Source organism: Alexandromys fortis, unplaced genomic scaffold, assembly GCF_014885135.2.
Source record: "Alexandromys fortis isolate MF-2015 unplaced genomic scaffold, M_Fortis_MF-2015_v1.1 scaffold_193, whole genome shotgun sequence".
NCBI lineage: Eukaryota > Metazoa > Chordata > Mammalia > Rodentia > Cricetidae > Alexandromys > Alexandromys fortis.
Window position 1 is genome coordinate 580951 of NW_026068083.1, and position 22153 is coordinate 603103.

Genomic DNA, 22153 nt, shown 5'->3' on the forward strand with positions numbered 1-22153 from the left:
GCCTGCGCGGCGCCGCCCGCCATGGCAGCGGCGGGCTGAGCTCTGCCCTGGGCCGCAGTCGCGGACTCAGGCTTCTCCGCCGCGAACCAGGGGCTGAGGCCGTAGCAGCGGTAGCCGCCCGCTTGTCGCCGCCGCCCATGGCGAGGCCCCGCCGCCGCCGTCGCTGCTGACCCGGGGCCGGCGCGGCTTCCGTCCTCCGCGGGGCGCGGGCGGCCTGCTTTTGCGCCCGCGACCGCGCCCGCGCCCCGGGGCTACCAGCCGGGCGCTCGACGATGGGGAACACAACCTCGTGCTGCGTGTCGTCCAGCCCCAAGCTCAGGAGGAATGCGCACTCGCGGCTGGAGTCCTACCGGCCCGACACGGACCTCAGCCGTGAGGACACGGGCTGCAACCTGCAGCACATCAGCGACCGGGAAAACATCGACGGTGAGCGGCGCCGCCTCTCCCTCCCCTCCCGAGCGCGGCTTGGAGTCTTGCTGATCCGCTGCCCGGGGCTACTAGGCCCATAGGGAGCGTGGAAACTTTGCTAGCCAAAGGCCTCCAGGCGTGTGGCATGCGTGTACAGGGGCGCGGCTGTATGCATGTGCGTGTGCTGCTTGCCAGGAGGTGACAGGGGAGGCCTCAGGCCGGGTGCTTTTGGAATGTTGCCAGAGTCGTTACGTTTGGGGTGACGGTGATATGTGTCCTTTCCGAGAGGAAGGGAATTGTCACACCGGTGACAGTTTTACCTGGAAGTCTTTACCTGGAGTTGGCCTGCGTTCTATTCCACCCCTGTTACCTCGAAAACTAATCCAGGCCCAAGGGAGTATACTTGTGACTGTAGATACACAAATGTATACATATGTATGGTAAGTGTACATACAGTCCCCCCCCCCCCAAATACCGTATGGAAATGGTTTCAGGGCTGAGGTAAAAGGTTCACCTCAGAATGTTTTTTTAAAAAATTATTACCAGGTAGCTGTGGGTTAAGTGATCTAGTTTTTGCATGGGCTAGAATTACAGTCATATGAATTTCAGATTCATCTGGGTTACTTGGATTGTGTATTTTGAAAAAGTATGTATATTTGAAAAAAGTTAAAGGAGTCATTACTACACCTAGTAATGTTTTATCTTAACTGATTTTGCAGTAGCCTTCTGAGTACTGTGTTTCATCATCAAGCTCTAAGTAGTTTGTGCTTGGGGCATAAAATACAGTTTATGTGATTCCCAACTCAAAAGATTAGAAGTTGAAATATATCATTGTACCTTTTTTTTAAAACCAAAATCCTCACAGCGTTTATCTAGTTAAACTCACCTGAGATCTTTCTTACGAGAATGAATTAACAACTGGTATTGATTTATTCTTGCCCTCTTTGAAGAGTGGAGTGTGCCTTGTAATGTGAAAAGCTACATTTAAGTGCTAAAGAAAAGAATTTTGCTATTTTGTGTTAGGATGGCAGCTTTATTAAATGAGTATCATAAGAATACTCATACAGTTTAGAATAAATTCTAGTACTACATGATTTTTCTAGTGTTATTTAAGATTTATTTTTATGTGTATGTGTGTGTCGTCATTTGAGATCAGAGGAAGATGTCGTATCTCCTTGATGTGGAGTTACAGGTGGTTGTGAACTTAGGTGCTGGGAACCTATCTCAGATTTTCTGGGTGAACAAGAAGCAGTCTTAATCAGAGACATCTCTCAAGTGCTCTATGTGTGTCCATTAGCTTGATCTTCTCTTTAAATGACTAACATTTTTACACATATTAAGACATGTGGAAGAATATTAAAGTTAGAACTCCTAAACACCACAGTAAAACTGTATTTTAAAGGAAGGAGTGAAGAAATGGATGAGTTCATTGTAGAAGGCTGGTACCAGTCCTGTACATGATTGACAAGTAAAAACACATGGAAGACTTTAATAACTAAGTCTACAGGATTCCGTTAGGCCCTTTTCATGCAAGTATGTAGTGTACTTTGAGTTTCTCCTCCATCCTTCACTGCCCTCACAGTTCTCATACCTCCCCTTTATTCCCAAACAGCTTTGCTTCTGCTTTCATACCATTTCACATACAGCATTTTATATATCCATTAAATCTGGGACCCATAAGGGAGAGAAATCATGCAGTATTTGCCCTTCTGAGACTGACTTAACTTGCTTTATATAATTATCTCCAGTTGTACCCATTTTACTTAGAACGACATAATTTCATCTTCATGGCAGAATGAATTCATTGTATATAAGCCATATTTTCTTTTTCCATTTCTCAGTTGATGGACAGTTGTGCAGTAAACATTGATATGCAAGTATTTCTGTGGTTTTTGTTGTTGTTATTGTTTTTAACTTTTAGACAATTACCCAGGAGTGGTATAGCTGAGTCATGAGGAATATTTTAGCTTTTTTAGCACGTTCTGGACTCGTTTACAGTCTCACCAGGACTGTATAAGGGTGTCCCTTTTGTCTTCATTCCCATCAGCATTTGTTACTTTTTGTTTTAAAAATACCATTCTAAATGAAGTGAGATAAAAATCTCACTGTAGTGTTTAATTTGTGTTTCTTCATGGCTAGTGATGTTAGATATTTTATATCATTTAAATGTTCACTTATTCATTTAATTACCTATGAGGCAAGATCTCTCTATGTGGAACTTGGTGTGTATATCAGACTGGACTTGGTTGGTCTTACAGAGATCCACCTGCTTCTGCTCCAAATGTTGGAATTAAAGATGTGCTCTGTCATTCTGGGGTCCATACATTTGTTGCCAGTCTATGATTACTAGGTAGTTTAGTTTTTTGATCACACTGGTGATCGGGTTTTGAGTTCTTTGTGTATTTTAGATTTTAACCCTCTGCCAGGTGCATAGTGGTAAAGATTTCTCCTATTCTGTAAGCTGTCTATTCATGCAGTTATTTTCTTGAGTGTGCATAGATTCATGAAAACTCATTTATCATTGTTGGCACTATTTCTTGAAAGCCTGGAGTTTAGTAATATTTACTTATGCTGGTACCTTAAATGTTTCTTTTGCTTTGTCCTTATTAGTTTTAGGGCTTCAGGTCTTACATTAAGGTCTTTGATCTGTTTAGAGTTGGTTTTTGTATATGGTGAGAGACACTGTTCTAGTTTTATTCCATGTGTAGATAGTTTGGCCAACAGTATTTGTTGAGGAGGCTATTTGCTCAAATGTGCTTTTTTTCTGATTTTGTAAAAAATCCTGTGGCTCTCTGGGTTTATAACTGGGTCTCCTGTGCTGCCATTGATTTGTCTCTGCTCTAGTACTATTATTATGATGCTTTTTGTTTTCTTTTTGAGATAGAGTCTTAACTTTGTAGCTCTGGCTGGGCTGGAACTAGTTAAGTAGATTAGGCTGGCCTCAAACTCAGAGATCTAGCTGCCTCTACCCTTGAGTGTTTGGATCAAAAGTGTGTGCCAGTGATGTCTTTATTACTATGTCTCTGTTGTAGTGCAACTTGAAATCAGATGTGATAACTTCCAGCATTCTTCTTTTGCTCAGGATTGCTTTACTAATTGGTCTTTGGTGTTTCTCTGTGAATTTTCAGCCCCCTCTTCCCCCACCATTTGTAAAGAAGAATGGTGTCAAAATTTTGATGAGAATTGCATCTATTGTGTAGATTGTTTTTGATAGTATAGCTATTTTCATAATATATATTGTTCATATTATGAGCATGGAATGGTTTTCCATCTTATAGTATCTTTGATTTATTTCTTTAGCATTTTAAAGTTTTCACTGTAGAAGTTTTTTTACAAGCTTTATTACAAGGCTTTGGTTGGTTTGTTTTTGATGTAATTGTGAATGGGATTATTTTTCTGATTTCTTTCTCAACGTGTTCATTATTGGTATCTAGGAAAGCTACTAATTTTTGTATATTGATTTTGTATCCTGTCTCTTTGCTCTAATAGTTTTCTGGTGGTCTTTAGGGTCTCTTATGTATAGATTATATTATCCGTAAATAAGGTTACTCTGACTTCTTTTTTCCCTGCTTCTATCTTTTTTATTTTCCTTTCATCATATTGTCCTACATAAAACTAAAGACGAAATGTTGAGTAAGAGTGGAGATAGGACATCTTTGTCTTATTTTATTGGAAATGCTTTCAATTTCCCATTAGTATGATGTTAGGTATAGGTTTGTTATATGTGCCTTTCATTATGTTGATACATTCTTTGTATTCCTAGTTTCTCCAACATTTGAATTATGAAGGGTATCTTGTTGAAAGCCTTTTCTGCACCTTTAAGATAATCATGTGCTTTCTGTTTATGAACTAGTTTGTGTGATGCATTGCACAAATTGTTTTTTAAAATCATAAATGATATTTTTGATATGTTCTTGAATTCTGTTTGCAGAAGTATTTTTCCTATATGGTGTACACCAATATTTGGTAGAGGTTTTCTGTTTTAAACGAGAGCAGAAAGAACCCATAAAAAGAGAAAAAGAGCCAGGCGGTGGTGGCACACGCCTTTAATCCCAGCACTCTACTGAGGTAGAGGCAGGTGGATCTCTGTGAGTTCGAGGCCAGCCTGATCTACAAGAGCTAGTTCCAGGACAGGAACCAAAAAGGTACGGAGAAACCCTGCCTCAAAAATCCAAAAAAGAAAGACTGGCATTTCAGAGAGCCAAGTTGAATATTATGGACTGTAGTAAGGAAATGGAAATAAAGTGGTTGCAATCAGCTGTTTAGCACTAGGGCAGTGTCTTAGCTGGGGTTGCTAGTGCTGTGATGAAACACCAAAACCCAAAGCAGCTTAGGAAGGAAAGGGTTCATTTGGCTTCCACATACAGTCCATGGAGGGAGGCCGAGGCATGAGCTGATTCAGAGGCCATGGAGGGGTGCTGCTTCCTGGCTTACTCCTCATGACTTGCCTAGCCTCCTTCCTGATAGAAAGCAGGCCCACCAGTCCAGAGGTGACCCCACCCACAGTGGACTGCACCCTCCCATATCAGTCACTAATTAAGAAATGCCAACAGGCTTGACTTATGGAGGCGTTTTCTCAATTGAAGTCCTGTCCTCTTAGATGACACTAGCTCATATCAAGTTTATATAAAAAAAACAACTGGTGCAGCACAGGCTTACAGAAGAATTTTGCCTATGAAGAATGAGATGGTACAGTGTGTTCTTTCGTTTGAAAGATATCTAAGTTTCATTTGTTAGGCATTTTTTAGAAAAATCTTTGGAAGACTACAAACTTGCTCTGCACACTTAGGGTAATTTAGAGCATAAAGCTGTTAGTAAGCTCTCTAATGGAGGCTGTAGTGGCCTCTAGTCCATCTTCTATGGCCATGCTACTTTACATGTATACTAATTTGTTGTTTAAATAGTATTCTGTCTCCCAGATTCGACAGATACATCTAGGATTTATCTAACCAGAAGTCTTCAGTATTGGTATCATTTAGAGCAGAAATGTAGGCTTATTCATTAGTATGAATAGGTTTATTTAAAGGTTTCCAAGTAACTCTAAGATGCAGCTGGGCTGACTGACAGTGCAACCTGCTGTTCTAGGGTTATTTTGGTAGCAAATCACATAATAGCAACAGATTTAAGGAAAAGTGTGTATAGATACACTTGTGAGTCTTTACGTACCTGTGTCTATCTCAATTTCTCTGCTACAGTTGGTTTTTGGTGTCTTTGAATTCCATATATATATTTAACTGCTGACCACAAATACTTTTAAACACTTGTGTGTGTACTGAATACATGTAAACTTGTTTTGTATTTGTTCTTTGCACAGGCTAATAACTATTTAAAGAACAGTTACGTTCAGTATTGTAAGTAATCTAGAGAGGATCTGGGTGTACAAAAGGATGTGCGGCAGCTGTGTGCAAACACTTGCTTTTCTAGGAGAGACTTGACTCAGACTCTAGTATCTGATAGGATCCTGGAACAGGTGCCTGCCGTTACTGAGAGATAGCTGTATATTGTTAAATTATTAGTAAGTTTAAAACATTGCATCTCAAAGAGTTCTTTAGTGTGCCATCACTATCTTATATTTTGAAAACTGTCTTTGGCAACTACGAATATTGAAGGTTATAGTTTATTCATGACTCTTCCCAAATATCTGAGTTTCTCTAAATGGCAGGTATATGCATTTTTGTACCACATCACAAACAGAGAAATGACCAGCATTTGTTCCTGCTGCCATTTAAAGAAACTTGCTAGCCCTTTTTTACTAGTGTTAGATTATTTGTGGTTTTGAAAGTTGTGCTTGGTTTAACCCACTCCCACTCCCTAAGAGTTATTTTTCATGAAGTCATTCATTTCATGAAGGGTTACTGAGGGTGAGCCCTTCAGAGCACATCTGGTTTATTTTTTTATCTTCTTTTTATTTTCCAACATGATCTGGAGTATTGTTTTTGAGTGACCTTGAAGTACAAATGATCCTAGCTCCTTGAATAAAAGGTCTCTCTAGTCTATCTCAAGTGAAGTGTGTTCTTTAGCTTTTTCATGTGGTTTTCAAATGCAGATAATCAAGGTTGTACAAGATGAAAATATGACACTTTATGCTGCAGATATAATGTATGCCTAGCATATTTTAGGAACTGGGAAACATGGGGTATTATGGGATATTTTAAGTTCTTATTTTAAATGTAGGATGCCATTGGGACAAGATTAATAAAAGTGTTTCTCAACTACCTGTGTTTATCAGAGTTCTAGAGGACTAGAATCTATAGGACATATTTATTAAAAGAGGATGTATTGAATTGGCTTCTTTCTGTGATCCAGTCTGGTAGTTTAACAGTGACTATCTTTAAAATACCATACCATTATTCTAACAACTAGCTGTTTCCAGGTGTTGGGAGCTTGATGAGCCCATTGCTACACTTCTCTAGTTATAAAGTGAGTTCCTTGGTCAGAAGCAATGTGTGGAGTATCCTGACAGTGGATAAGGATTCTGTAAGTCCATCGATAGTAGTTTTTGCAAAAGTGTTATGTGCATAACCAGAAAAAGTATTCATTCCAGTAGGGACAAAAGCCTTCCCTTTTTCACAGTTGAAGTGGTCCAGTGGAATCAATTTGCTTCCATGTTTTGGCTGGTCACTCTGGAGAATGGTGTCATGGTGGGCTCAGCATCAGCTTCTGTGGCTGGGAGATCGGCACTCACAGCAACTATAGTGGATCAGTCTTGAATAGAAATCCATGCTGTCAAGCCCATGCCTAAAACTATCACCATGGGCACTTGTCATGGGCCCACTGGTAATGACGGGATAGCCAGAAAAAGAGGAAATTGTCCACAAATGGAGCATTCTGTTTATCAACTACAAGTTGTAACATGAGGGGCCTGCTTATTGGGGTTTCTCTCCCACCCAGTACCTTACAGCGGCAAGTCCCAAAGAAAATCACACACAGGTCTACGTTATATTGGCCCATTAGCTCAGTCTTCTTATTAGCTCTTGTAGCTTATATTAACCCATTATTCTGATCTATGTTAGCCATGTGTCTCAGTACCTTTCACAGTGGGGCAGATCACATGTTGCCTCTTCCAAGTCTGGGCAGGAGTGGGAGCAATGGTCTTCCTCTTTCCTAGCATTCTCCTGTTCTCATAGCCCCGCCTCTACTTCCTGTCTGGTTGACCCGCCTCTACTTCCTGCCTGGCCAATCAGCGTTTATTTAAAACATGATTAACAGAATACAGACAATTCTTCCACACCAACAAGTTACCTTTTGATGATGAGAATTTACATGAAGCATAACTGTCTTCATGTCCTTTGTCCACTTGGACCTGCCCACAATAGCTCTTCCCAAATATCTCTCTTGTCAGTTTTGCAATTATTCTTCTAAGTTCCTGACCATTTGGTTAAATCGTTGAGGGCACCACACATGTCTGAGGCAATGTTACTGTATCTGTCCACTGTCTTCTCTGGGCTTGGGTATGTGCTGAGCCTCAGCAGTCTGCTAAGCAGTGGTTGACTCCAACTCATCAACCTCATCCCAACAGTAAAGCTTTTTAACCAATTCCCATATTGTTTTTCTTTTTAGTATTTTAACAAAGTTTTTTCTTAAGAGGATTGGCCTTAAACCAAGACTAACCATCACAGTGTCTTCCAGAACTTCTAGGTTAACAGGTTTAATAACTAATAACTAGGTTATTAAATATTAATGATACTTACAGTGACATTGAAATCATAATGTCCTAAGAAAAGCCAGTGTTGTGAAGCCATTTTTGCTATACACTTTGGTAGCTCGCTCAGTTTAGTCATTCTGTATTAGGAGCACTCACTGTGACATAAAGGGATCGTGTTGTATTATTGCTTCTTAGTGTATAAAGATCTAGTAATCTCATATTATTTTAAATGCTTGGCATATTTTAGCTTTGGTTCTCTTGCTTTATTCTATTAAGTGTTTATACAGAACATTTCTTATCCTTTCATTTGAAAATGATGATAATATTGACATTGGGGTCAGTGTGGGTAGGTTGGCTATCTCTACAAAGGAGAATGTAAAATTGTATTTTTAAATCTTTTATGGGAGTTGAAAAATAATGAGTTCTTCAGTTGAAATTCTCGCAATAGATAAAGATGTTAATGCAAGTAGGATGCTAGTAGTGTGAGGAGCTAGACAAGATGAGGCTGCTAGTTGAGTTTGGACAAATTGTTATGCTCCCTGTGTGGACATGGTTCTAGTGTGTTGTCTCAGTTTCTGTTCTATTGCTGTAGTAACACACCATACCCGCTGTAGGTAGCTTACAGAGGTGCTCCCACTGAGAAGTATTAAGAGCTTGGTGCCTCCATGGAATTTATGGGTTCTTTTTTCTGTGGGTTCACAAACAATATTCATTTAAATTTTAAATTCCAGACTTTCTGCTGGAGGTTAGGAACACAATGATCAGTTTCGCCAGGACCTTGTCCTTAAGAACCTAGTCCTCTGCTGCATATGCAAATGAGCATTTACTGTTCTGTGTACAAAGGAAGGAGGAGGGTTGAGCGGTGTGGTAAGGGAAAGATGATGGACAGTAGGATGAGCAGCAGTTTTAGGAAACCAGTAAATGTGCCTCAGAAAGAGTCATTGTTGTAGGTAGTCAGGTAGGTTAGTTAGATTTGCTAGTGACTCAGTCTCCACATTTCTTGCAAAATGAATTTGGCTCATTCAAAGGATATTTGGTAGAGATTTCATAATGACTGGTGTACATCAGAAACTTGTTTCTTGTATATCTTTCATATATTTTAGATTTTGAAAAGTGATCAAAGTGTCTTGTGGAACATAGTATAGTTAGTTCTCTTTAGAAATGATAATGAATATGGTATATTTGTTGAGCATGAGCAAGTGGCTTTCATGGAATCAGAGAGTTCCTAGCTGCAGGACCCTAGAAACCTGTTTACATGGAAGACAGCTGAGCTCTTAGCTGCTCCTCAGCACGTCACCGAACAGTGTCAGCTGTGTGTCAGGACTCCAGAGCATAAGATTCCCATCTGAAACTTTCATTGAACCCTGCTGCTGCTCTTCTGATCAGTTTGCACAGTATGACTATAGATCGCAAAGAAGAAAGTGACCCATCATCTCACAGCTTTAAAAACAAAACAAAACAAAAAACCCACATTAGTTTGAATAAGAATTACTGCCCAGAGAATTGTGTTAGTTTTCAAACTGTATGGCAGCGTGGCATCACCTGATCCTTATAATCTGCCAGGTTTTATAGTTTAGGACCTTGGGTACAACATATTTTGAATATAAAAAGTTAGATCTGCTGTGACCTGGACTCATTCTTGTCCCAGGGGCTTAATTCTTTGTTTCCACTTTTCCTCACAGGGCTGTACCTACCTCCAGTGCTCACCAGTGGTTGGATAAAGCATCACTTCCTGCCACATTGGCCTCTGCAGCTAATAATAAAGTGTCTTCCACTCAAAGTTATCTCAGGAAAAGCAAGAGAGGTCCCCAAGATGGAAACCATAATATTAGTTTGATGAACTAATATTTGTTCACATGTGACCAAAGTCCACCACACTCAGGAAATGATACCATATAAAAGTCTGAACACCAGAAGATATATTGTTGTCAACTTTGGAGACTGCCTATGACAAACATTAATTAAAATTCTCAGTTACATTTATCAAAAGTCTGTTGAAATTGACTTGGATAATTCATTTGGCAGAGTGCCTTGCCCAGCATTTACTGGGTTTTAGTCTCCAACCTATATAATGTAGAGGTGTCACGGTACAAGCCTGTAATTCCAACTCCCAGGGGGTAGAGGAGGAGGATTAGAAGGAATTCGAGATCATCTTCTACTGGGTAGATTTGAGGCTAGCCTGGGCTACCTTGTCTTAAAAACCAACTACTAAAAACTGGCTGGAGTACTTGGGCTGAGGAATTGGGAAGAGAAAACTTACTGTGTATGGGGCTTTCTATAGAGTTCAAGGGCAAAATATACTGAGTTTCACAAGGAACTGGAATTAGGACTTGGTTGAAGTGATTATTTCCTTCATTAGTCTTTCCCTAATGTCACAGATTTGTTTCTCAAATTCTTTATAAAATAGTTCCCTTTCTTTGTCTCTCTCTGTGTGTGTGTGTATGTATGTAATTATCTTCATTAGCCTTTCCCTATGTCACAGATTTGTTTCTCAGAAATTCATTATAAAACAGTTCCTTTTCTTTGTGTGTGTCTGTGTATATATATGTATGTGTGTATGTATGTGTGTATCTATCTATATATATGAAATTTGCCACCCATCAATCCTTGCCTTTAGAACTACTAAAAGACTAAGGAGTCTTGTTTCCAGTAGAGAGTAAGGAGTTGACTCAGACCATTCAATGGGTGACTTCTCTGGAATAAAGGATCAAATGAGTGGAGGTACTGAGCTTACTGACTTGTATTTCTTGACCTTGGCCCTTTAAGGAATACTTAAAGACGTGCTTTAGCTTTCAGTTTGGATTTGTCTGATGTTTCTTCTGGATTGACTTTAGGCCATGCATTTTGTCAGTGATATGGCAGGAGTCACATATCACATCAATAGACTATGTTCCCTGTTAGTGCTCCCTTGTTTTGTGGACTTAGACCCCTGGCCAGACTGAGGATCTGTCTGTCTTCCAAGCAGATAGGAGGTAAACCTGGCTTGACCTCCTAGAAGATCAAGGCTCTTGTATTCCAGAAGCATCAATCAGTGTTTTCCTACACAGACAGTTAGGACTTGTGACTTCTCATAGTGTGTTAATTAATTCAGGGGATGCAAGTCAGTGGTAGAGCAGTTCCAGCTGCCTTCTACTCTGTCAGCTCTGACTGTCATTCGTCTTCATAATTCGAATCAGCCCTACAACTGACTGATAGGATCTGGTTATTATCGGAGACTTTTCTTGATCTCCCACTGCCCCACCCTCCCCTCTGTGTATGGATGCCATTTGTGGTCTAAAGGGAAATTTCCGATGTTTCTCAGATGTCTCTCACTGGCCTAGAGCTCACCAACAAAGTTGACAAGGCAGTGAGCACCAGATATCTGTCTGTCTCCTCTTGCCCAGTGCTAGGATTACAAACCACCATGCCTGTTTTGCCCCCCTCCCCAAGGTCCCAAGGTCTTCATGGTTGTACTTTAGTGACTGAACAGTTTCCCTAGGCCTCTCTACTATACTTCTTTGTAGATGTCTATTTTTTATTTACTTGTTTACATTTTTGTGGTAAAACATACTATAAAAATGACCACTTAAGTATATAGTTCAGTGGTAGTAGTAAATACATTCATACTGTTTTTTGCCAATTACACCAGCCATAGCTAGAGTGTTTCATTCACCCAAACTTTCACTCTTGTTCAGCTGCGGAGCATGGCTCTTCATTCCTCCATTTCCCAGCCCCTATTTGAGTTTTATTACTCTGTCTACTTCAAGTAAGTGGGACCTGAAGTATTTGTCCTCTTGTAACAGGCTCAGGTTTAATGTTGTCTGGATTCATTTTTTTTTTTTTTGTAGTGTGGTCAGGATAACTTCCCTTTTCAAGGCTGATACATCTCATTGTCTGTGCCACATTTGGTTAATCATTAGCTTGTCATGGACATCCAGATTGCTTCTATCATTCAGCTATTCAGATAGTGTTGCCACTGAGCAGGTAGGTGAAGTCTATGAAGTATAAATAAATAACCACCACTGGAGGACATTTGAAGTTGAGAACTTAGGAAAATAATGAACTTCACTGTCAGCTAGTGGAGAATGTTTGCACAGGTTCACGTTCAAATGTTTACAACAGGAAGACTTTTTTTTTTTCCCTTTTCCATTTCTTATTTTGAAAGAGTTTGCCTGTGGCCCAGGCTCACCTGGAAATTACTATGTATTTCATGCTTGCCTTTGTCTTCTGGGTGCTGGAATTCCAGTTATGAGCCCTCATATCTGGAGAAACTTTTGTTTTTCCTCTTAAAAAAAAACTTGCTTTATTTTATATGAAGCTTTAACATCTTATAGTCAAACAAAACTTAGGTTCATAGATTCTGTGTTTGTGAAATTTGAAAAGGTATTTTGTGTTTTTGCTACCAAATGAAAGCAATGCTGATCATAAAAATAAAAAATACAGGGCTAAAAAGACTCTTTTATGTCTATGTTGCTACTACAGGAGTACCTGCTACAGGATTACTTACTGCAAGTGGAGATGATTTTGCTTAATTTTCCTGGGTTATAAGATTGCTTTTGTTTTCTGTTGTCTCTTACGAATTAAAATTGTCATTTGAAATGTACTACTAAGTAAATAGAAAGTGATTAGAGGTCTAAATCAGTGGATTCTGTACGTACACTTGGTGCTACATCTTTGCTTTGTTGTTTAGGAAGACATTTAATATTAGAATTGCCAAGTTAGAGGCTTAGCTTGCATTTATTTAGATGTAGGATTTTTGTGGTTCGTCTAGCACATTCTAGAAAGGAGGCCCTTCAGCCTCACCTGGAGCATACTGTTACCCCAGCTCAAGATCCTACTGGCTTGGCATCCATAGTTGCTGGAATTATACATATAGTCCACCATGCTAGAGTGACAGACTTGGAGTCTCAATACCATTCTCTTTACCCTTGCCATACTGCTCAGTCATGGAGATTTTGCTTTGAGTAAGTGGTGTGGTTAAGTTGGAATTTGTTGTTTGCTTATTTGCTTTTGAGACAATATGTGCTGTTGTAATCCAGGCTTTTCTAGACCTTGCATTCCTCCTGTCCCAGCCTCCTGAGTGTTAACATTATAGGCACATATCACTGTACCTGATTCAGCTGTCATTTTAAGGTGATTTTCTGGGTGCTTCTGAGTAGGATATTTAGCAGGAATTGGCAGGGAGATGTAGGGGTCCACTGAAAGCCTAGGGTCTAACCTTGAGTTCATTTGCAGATTAGAATCCTTGCTTCACCATGCAAAAACCTGTTATAGTTAGGGTTTCTGTTGCTGTGATAAAACATGATTGTGCTATTAAATATCACCTTTCTACCAAATACCATACAACTTTTGTTTAAGACAAGGAGTTCAAGTCTTTTTATCTTCCCCATCCTGTAAGATTTTATACAAATAATTTAATTCCTCACCCACCCAACACACTTAGTAAAACCTTTGTTTAGACAAAGGCTCCCTGCTGCATTCTAAAAATTTGATGGCCTGGAACAGTGGCCCTCTGTCCTTTCTCCTTTTTAGCTGGAACTTTTCTATCCTGCCCATCAGTCCCTCAGCAGCTTATAAAATAATCACCCAGAGGCTTAATATTAATTGGCTGGTGGCTCAGGCTTATTACTAGTTATCTCTTACATTTAAATTAACCCATTTCTATTAATCTATGTATTGCCATATGACTGACATTACCTCATTTTCTACATGTTTTGCTTCCTGGCTGCTGCTAGCATATTCTCTCAACTCTGCCTTCTTTCTCCTCGTATCTCTGCTTGGATTTCCTGCCGACTTATATCCTACCCTACCTTAGGCCAAACCAGCTTTATTCTTCAACCAATAAAAGCAACACATATTCACAGCGTGCAGAAGGACATCCCACATCACTCATTGATTCCTGTGTGCCAATTTTAAGACTTGTCCTCATCTCAAGCACACAGCTGAAGGGCTTTGAGTTTAGGAGTGGGGGCACTTTCCTTAATATGTGTTCCTCTGTGGGCTTGAGGCTGTGCCTTGTGTCCAGAGACCTAGGTCCACACCCACATTCTCAGGAAGCTTTTGGCATTAACCAGATGACTGCCTTTCAGGCACGGCTTCAGTTAAGAATAGTCACCTCTAAGAACTCACATGTACACAGTTTGATTGCATGATAGAGAACAGCTGTGTGATACAGTTGTTCTACTCGAATTGGAATGGTACTAATCTAGTTATTTATGTCTCCCATTACTAGAAATAGGTAATGTTTGTGTATATGGACACATGTGTTTGAGATGAGATTGTGTGGAAGAGATCGACATATGGTATTATTCTGCAGATAGTATGTTAATCCTATTGAGTAAGAATAAGACCACTACCATAATTTTTTGAGTCACTTTTGAAGCAAACTTAATTGAATACTGGCCAGGACTATGGACACTGGTCAGGTCCATACCAGGATTCTCAGAGTATGGCCATGAATTACATTAGTCAGAGACTTATAAAGGCAAAACCCACAAGACTACAAACTTCCTGCCTATGTAACTCCTGTCTGTGTTTGATCAAGCACATCCTGTGCAGTTGGAGCACCCAAGCTTGTTTACAGAAATGAGAACATACAGCTTGTTTTCTATATGAACAGAGCCCCCAGCATTCCAGGATGTCCTTGGGCAAGTGGGGCTTATAGGTTAGAGGCTTTTTGTTCTATAGATCTCTTAAACAAAGTTACTTAAACTTAAAACACTGACTTGCCATTACAATTGTCCCACCTTTTTGTTTGTTTGTTTGCTTGTTTTTGATACAGAGCCAGTTGGGCCTGGAGTTCACCAAGTAGATTGTGTCTCTTCACAGCAAGAGAAAAGTAACTAATACAAAGTTGAGGGAAATTTGTTCTCTTGAAGAGAGACTTAAAACCCTTGTAGCTTTATTGAAGATGATGATGGAACGAGCAGAAGCTTAATTCTTGTCCCTTTTCTCCCTCTGTATATTTTGAACAAGGTTTCACTGTGTAGCCCTGACTATTCTGCAACTTAGGCTGGGTTTCTAACTCTGCCTGTCTCTGCTTTCCAAGTGCTAGGATTAAAGGCATACACAACTTTTTTGGCTTCTTGCTTACCACTTTTGAAGTGAATCACAAACAAATAATTAGTCTTTTACCTTAACCCAGACTCAGAGGTGAGTATACAGACCAATTTTGCCAAGTGTAAAGCTTCTTATTAAGAAAAAGAACACACTTCTTGAAGAAGGCTGTGTGCTGCTAGCAGCTCCCATACCTCTAGCACTCATCCAGTGGCAACACTGATTGGGCATTGGTCAGCAGCTTGACAGACCTGGTCAAGTGCCTGCTGAGGCTCCCATTTGAATTCTGGGACACTTTGCTCCTTGTACGCTTTATGCCTGGTCCCAAGTCTGAAACTGGTAGCTCTATGTTTCCAGAAATAGGTGTGAAGGCATTCACTGTATTTTCCAACTCTTGTATTGCATTTGGGTGTGTAGGCACCTGCCATTGTTGCCAGCCTGGTGACACCACAGGTTTCATCTGGTTACATGAGGAAGCAGCCACACACAGGGTACAGGCCACAAGATAGGTAGTCTGAGTCAGTGTAAGGAGCTGCAGAAAGCTGGAAAACAACTGTAAACAGAATTTAAAAAAAAAAAAAGACTTTAGCAGAAAACAAGAAGTTGAGGAACAGAGCTTGGAAACAGAAAAATGTAATTCTAAATTTTTTTGCACTACTGAAGTTGTAAATGATTTTTATATGATTCTTAAGTTAAAAAAGACAGTATAGGAAAAAGGTTGAAGAAACCACTTCAAAATAGAACTTAAAAGAATGTAATTGTACTATCTTGCCCAGGTGCGTAAAGGAAATCTTACTTTTACGCATTGAAATAGTACAGAACAGCAAAGGAAGGAATCTCCTCCCTGTTCTGTCCTTTAGGAGGATTGAGCTGGAAGGGTGAATGAGAACCACTGGCTAGAGAACAGGTCCAGATGGAGCCGTGTACAGGTGGCCACTCAGACAGCCATCAGCCATTGCCAGTTTGTATCTTAGCTGGAACCCAGACAGGGGAAAACTGCTTTTAAAATTCCTTCTGTTCTAGATGCTAAGAGAAAGAACACATGATTACAGAAACACTACAGACATAATGAGAAACTGTCAGTGGTGGTGTATTTGTTATTTCTATCCTGTTGTTGGTAAAGAATAATGGTGTTGCACAAGGAAACACAGACAAAACCAAAGTAACGCAGCAAGGCAATCTCTTTTTGTAATAAGGTTAGTGGGCTAAAGAACATGTATGATCCCTGACTCAGCTGATGACTGTGTCTCATCCCACCAGTAGGTACCTGATTTTACAGTCCTATGCTTCTGGCTAATAGGTGTGAAGCGGGGCGGAGGGTGTGGTAGAGTTTAGGGATGTCTAGGGCTTGGGTAGGCAGACATGTTACCCAAGATGGAGGAGGTTCAGGGAATAGGGGCCCTTTTGGCTAACTACCTTTGATTTGGGGTGGGTGGCATTTCTCACACTGAGCAAGTCCCTGAAAGAAGCAATTTCAGGGAATAATGGTTTATTTTAGCTAAGTTTGAGAGGTTACAGACCAACATGGTGGAAGAGACATGGTTATCAGAGAATGCCTGGTCTGCTGGCAGCTTTGGCTACAGGAACTTGAGGTGGCTAGTTACTTCACTTTGGCAGACAGTACACAGAGAGCCCAGCCCACAACCACATGCTAATAACGTGTAGCCCTGCTCTCTAAATCTCAATATCAACCGACTATGCTTTTTGTCTAAATAGTTTCTAAATCAGTGTTGCCAACAGGAGACAGTGACTTCAAATGCATGAGCTTGAGGGAGTCAGTTTATATTCAGACCATTACACATAGGGAAGAAATGTCTCAAGATAAGACAAGAGAGCTTCTGTGTCAGCAGTCTGCTTGTGAAGTTCAGGAAATGTGGACTTCCTGAAAGCTGGTGTCATTTCTGTAGAAGAGATTCTAGGGTAAAATAATACTCAGCTTTGAGAGGATTATCAGAAAGGAGAGCTGTAAAATGTTGGGGAGCTCTGTCAGAATCCCTGAATTCTCTTTCTGAGAAATGTGGTGCACACATTTACATTTCTACTGACAGTAGTCTGGCTGATCTGAAGAGTCCGCTGGTGTCTAATAGTACTGGACTCGGGGATGATAGCACTTTAGAGAAAATGATGAAGCTGGTTGGAAATATTAATGGTGTTGGGTGGTCCCTGAGTGATGGAAGTGTAGCCATTGTGCTGCCACCCTTTTAACCTGGACAGATTGTCCTTGATGTGTGCTAGAGTATTCTGCCCTTGACGTACTTGTGAAGTGATTCCTTGAAGGACTAGGATAGAAAATGTACCTCTCAAATCTGCAGCTATACAAAATTAAGAACCAGAGTTTATATTGTTCAATATAAAAAATACATGGAACACATGTATGGGCAGTTCATAGAGAAGGCAGGACAAAAGTCCTAAGGGCTCAGGGATTGTTTGAAGAAATTATGATAGTGTTGAGGAAACAAGCAGCTCGCACCACAAAGGAATAAAAGATGATGTTTATTCTGCAGAAAAACAAAAAACACAAAATGGGTGTAACTTTGCTGTACGACTTAGATGCTAGCCGATAACATTAGCCCTTTGATTGAGAGAAAGTAGGTTTTAGGGATGCTGGTTCCAGGCTTTGTCTATTAGTCCCAGGATATTAGGTTTGGCAAGGATTTGATCGTAAGGTGAAGTATTGGATTGGGTAATAACTATTTAGGGGGGTTAAAGATAGCCCAAGATTATAACTGGACTATGGACCTGCAGTGTCATGAAGGCTTTATAGATGGCAGAATAAAAGAAAGCCATAAAGTAAAGCTCTTAATTTTTTTCCTTAAAAAAGTTTTATGTGTTCACTCAGCTTGAACAGAATGTGTTTGGATGGATGTGTAACAGAGGTCAACTTTGCTTTTTGAGACAGGTCTCTCATTAGACTCATCAATTATGCTAGGATAACTGGAGAGAGAGCTCCACGGATCTGCCTGTCTTACCTTCCCAGCACTAGTGTGCTGGGCTTTTTACAGGGGTTCAGAGAATCAAATTCAGGTTGTCACAGTTGCCCAGCAGCCACTTTACTAACTGAGCCATCTCCCCACCTCAAGGAACTTTTCAAATACATTGGAAACTAAAGCAAAGTGGAAAAATCTCTGTTGTGTGGTGACATGCTTAGCTCCTGGGTTTGTAGAAGCTAATGTTTTCTTAATATCTCACAGAACTTGGGGTTAGAAGGATCCAGTGCTTACTTGTTGCTGGAGGGCTGTAGTTGCTGCTGCTTTTGATGCCTTTGGTGCCATGCTTGTTTCATCCAACTAAGCCCATGAGAGAGTGTGTTGGCTAGATGGGATTCACTATCAGTACAGTGGCATACATGCCCTGTTTTGACTCGAAACAAGTCACAAGTTGACACATGGTGGTTGCCTCTAACTATAAATGCCAGAAAGAAGGAAAGTTGCTTGGTCCTGCATCAGAATATTCCACCCTGGTATAATCCGACCCTGGATTTGTAATCCTGAGAATTGGCAGCCTGCCTTCTGCTCCTTTGGTAGAAAGGAGTCTTTCAGTTCTCTGTCAGAAGAGTTCTTTGCAGGGTGATGTGAACTCTGGATGTGCAGCTCCACAATATCCGTACGCTAAAGGGACTAGAGGAGGAGCACAGCCCAAGACTAATGCTGCTGCCTAGGCTACACAAACTGAGGTACCAGGACAAAGCTGAGCATTCTTGCCAGAGAGGAACATTTTAGAGACCCTGGAATTTGGCAAAACACATTGTCTTGCAGGGAGTGGGAGGGTAGCAGTTTTGCCTCAAAGTCAGGAGGGAGAGGTGCAGTTGGAATGGTAGATCACACGCCTGCAAAGGAAAGGGGGTGCTTTCAGCCTCGGAGTTCCCTGGACTGGTGAAGTAAAATAGCTGAGACGCTAAGAGGATCCATCAGTTTTCGTTTGGACCTGCCTCATTATCTGTTGACCTAGACAAGGAATGAAGTAGTGCCCAGGTGGCAAATCTGCTGATTTGTTTTTATACCTGTCACCTCCTCGGGTGTGAATGTAGTGGGAAAGTAGAACACTCTGTTTTACAGAACCCCATACAGGAACAGGTACTCTCACTTCCAGTTAGCATTGTAGGCCAACTTCATCTTTCATAACTGAAATAGTGGGCCTCAACCTTCCTGTGAGCCAATCAGGCATAATGCTCTCTCAAGTAGCTTACGTTTGCTTCAACCATGGCAGATTTGAGCAGGTGAATTAGAGTGGGTGGGCACAGGTGAAGGCCCTGAGCTATCTGCCTCCATGACCCTGTTGCCCTAGAACTCACTGGGACCTAAATAAATATCACATACGTAGCAGTAGGGCAAATTCTAGGAAACTGAGAGAAAAGGCACAGCCTATGTCCAGCAAGAAGTCCCTCCTGGCCCTGCGCCCGGAGTTAGCCAGTCATCAGTGCTGACAGGCTTGGATTTTGAGTTAACAAGAGCTTATTTCTTGCTTAAAAATTCAGTGAAGGTTCTATGGCCCTCTTCATGTAATGCCTGCCTTTTTCAGGGCTACCCCTGCAAGAGTGATGGCAGAGGCCTGCTTAACTGCCTTACTGAGAAGTGAGTCAGTTGCTTCTGCTTTCGAGTGATCTGACCAGCCTTAAGTCCCCTATCCTGTATGATCTCTCCTGTCATGACGTATCCTAGAGTCATCTCTGGGTTGGAATAGAGAGGTGTTCTGCCTACCAGAGCCTCTGGGAGTAAGAGGATGTTGACTCCACAAGCCTTGTGGCTCAGGACATGGGCTGCAGCACTTGCTAAGTTATCTGGGAAAACAAAAGTTACCATCGATGTTCCTTACACTGAACGGTTTGGGCTTTTTGACTATGCTCTAACACTTTGGTGTTGATCTCCTGGGGCTCTTTTTAATAGATTTGAGGGATCCTTTAATTGTGTCGGTTTATTTTTAAAACTCTCATGTTTAGTAATAATGAAACAGCCAGTTATTGTGGCTGACCACTGTGCACCGAGCAAGAATTGTCCTCATCACTCCATGCTCTATGAGTCTCTTACTATGTCTCTGGGCCAGTGAAAAGGAAGCTACCAGGAATAGTTCACCTCTCCAGCAATCTTTTCTCTTTGCTCAACAGCTGTTTGTAAAAAGCATTCTGCAAGCTGCTGTTATGACATTCAGTTAATAACCATTTCCAGTCAACTTAAAAGGCTTTAAGCCCATGGCCTTTGGTGAATGTCTCCTTTAGAAGCTCTAGGCTGTGGCTCTTACCATATCAAGTGTGGTTTGTGCTGCAAAGAACTACAACCACTGAGCTTTAGTGTTTCTGCAGGCTTAGTTGACACCAGAGCCATGGGTACACTCTTGTGTAACAGCACTTGTGGGCCTTTGTGGCAGGAAGTCAAGAAAAGGGAAACCTTTTTGTGGCCTAGGTAGGGGTCCCTACCAGTCATACCCATTCAGAATGTTCCGGTATTAGGTTTGCAGTTGGGAAAGGAACAGTGCAGAAATCGAGGAGTCCTTTTGGCTTGCTTACTTACATCAGCCAAGGTAAGCTCTTTGTTCCACATAACTCTTTGGCCAGGAGAAATAGAAGTGCCCAAGATGGAGTATATTATTATTTGATGCCAAGTTGTCAACCAGTTTTCATTTCAAGTTCAAAGAACCAGGTGCAAAGGGTAGAATTAAACTTAAGATTCCTCTCGTGGATTTTGCTTAAACTCCATTTGGCTATGGTCAGTCTGTGACTATTAAATCTGAATTTTTAATAATTGGTGATATTTCAAAACTCAGAGAACTAACAGGTAACTTTGTCAAGTGTTCACTGTGCATTCGTGTTAGTGGTCACAGCCCCATAAGAACCAGTGATAAGGGATAAGTGATACTAGAGTGCCATAGTAACCCAGAGGGCAAGCACAGTGGAGGTGGGGCGTCTGGAATCTGAAGCCTTTGCTTGCTTACTGAATGCAGGCGGTTGATGTTGTCTGTTTCTTCCTCTACAGAAGAGGGATGCTGAGAGTGCAGTGCCTCTTGCCACATGCTTAGGGTTAGTGTCATAGTCCAAATGCTGTGCTATGATTTTGAAATTCTTGGTGGACAAGTAGGTGAGAAGTGAGCTCAGTGTCTAATGTGATCATTATGCTGAGTAATTCAGATCTTGCCCTGTGAACAGAGGAATGGTGAGAATGTCACATGACTAGTAGATCTGTTAGTCGAGACTTGAGGTAGCAGGAGAGTCCTGGCAGGAAGGCAGGCTGCTGAGGAACTCACTGACAGTGTGGTTATGGTGCACACCAGTGCATTTGGGTTTTCAGATAAGGAGTGGATGACAAGGAAAACCTTCAGCTATCCCTAAATTGAAAGCTACCTGGAATCTTAAATTCTTTTAATTAGTCCTAGTGAAAATACTCAGTATTAGAAAAGGAATATTCAACGTTGTATGTAAATTACAGAAGGTTTCGCTGAAGCTATTTCATTTCCTGTAGAAGTCTACATCACGTTTCTCATCTCATTTTTCCCTAAGAGGTAGCAGTAATGCCAAGCGATTCCTTCTCTATGTTTGACACACAGAGTGTTAATATATAAAGTCCCAGTGTTTCAGTGCACACAGGGATGCTGGGCTGTAGAAACAGAGTGCCCCTGGACCCACTCTATCCTTTTCTATGGTTCCCTTTGTTTCTTGAAGCCCTGGAGGCTGCCATGAACTTTTTGTACCTCTGACTTGGTGTATATAGCAGCGTTTTGGTGACTAGCAGTCTTCTTGTGTATCTTCAATATGAGAACTTTAAAATAGGTTTTGATAAGTCCCACTTGTGCAGGTAATTGGCAGAGTGGGAAGCTGAGGATCAGCTTCTTCTCTGGGAGGCTCTCAATCCCCCCCACCTCCTTCCACCTCACTTCAGTCTTATTAGAAAATGACAAGCTCTTCTAAAAAGTCAGAGAAGGAACTTTTCTAGTGTTTTGCTTTGTTTTTCTTGTGCTTAAGACATATACAGATGCTTTATTTAGCAGTTTTGCCTGTTAAACCTAAGTGAAATGCTGTGAATGGACTCCCCAAGGTCTCCTGAATGATAGGAAAGTGCTTTTGCTCCTGATCCAATG

The 22153-nt window shown here is 41.0% G+C and overlaps 1 protein-coding gene across 2 annotated transcripts in view; it reads left to right on the plus strand.

Moving 5' to 3' along the window:
* The first annotated feature begins 260 nt into the window (after positions 1–260).
* Ccny (cyclin Y) overlaps positions 261–22153 on the plus strand; it is a 73174-nt gene continuing 51281 nt past the window's right edge. For both annotated transcript variants that reach the window (XM_050122081.1, XM_050122082.1), the window contains exon 1: positions 261–426. In XM_050122081.1, coding sequence (XP_049978038.1) covers positions 273–426 — 154 coding nt within the window. In that variant the 5' untranslated portion in view covers positions 261–272. The remainder of the gene's footprint in view (positions 427–22153) is intronic.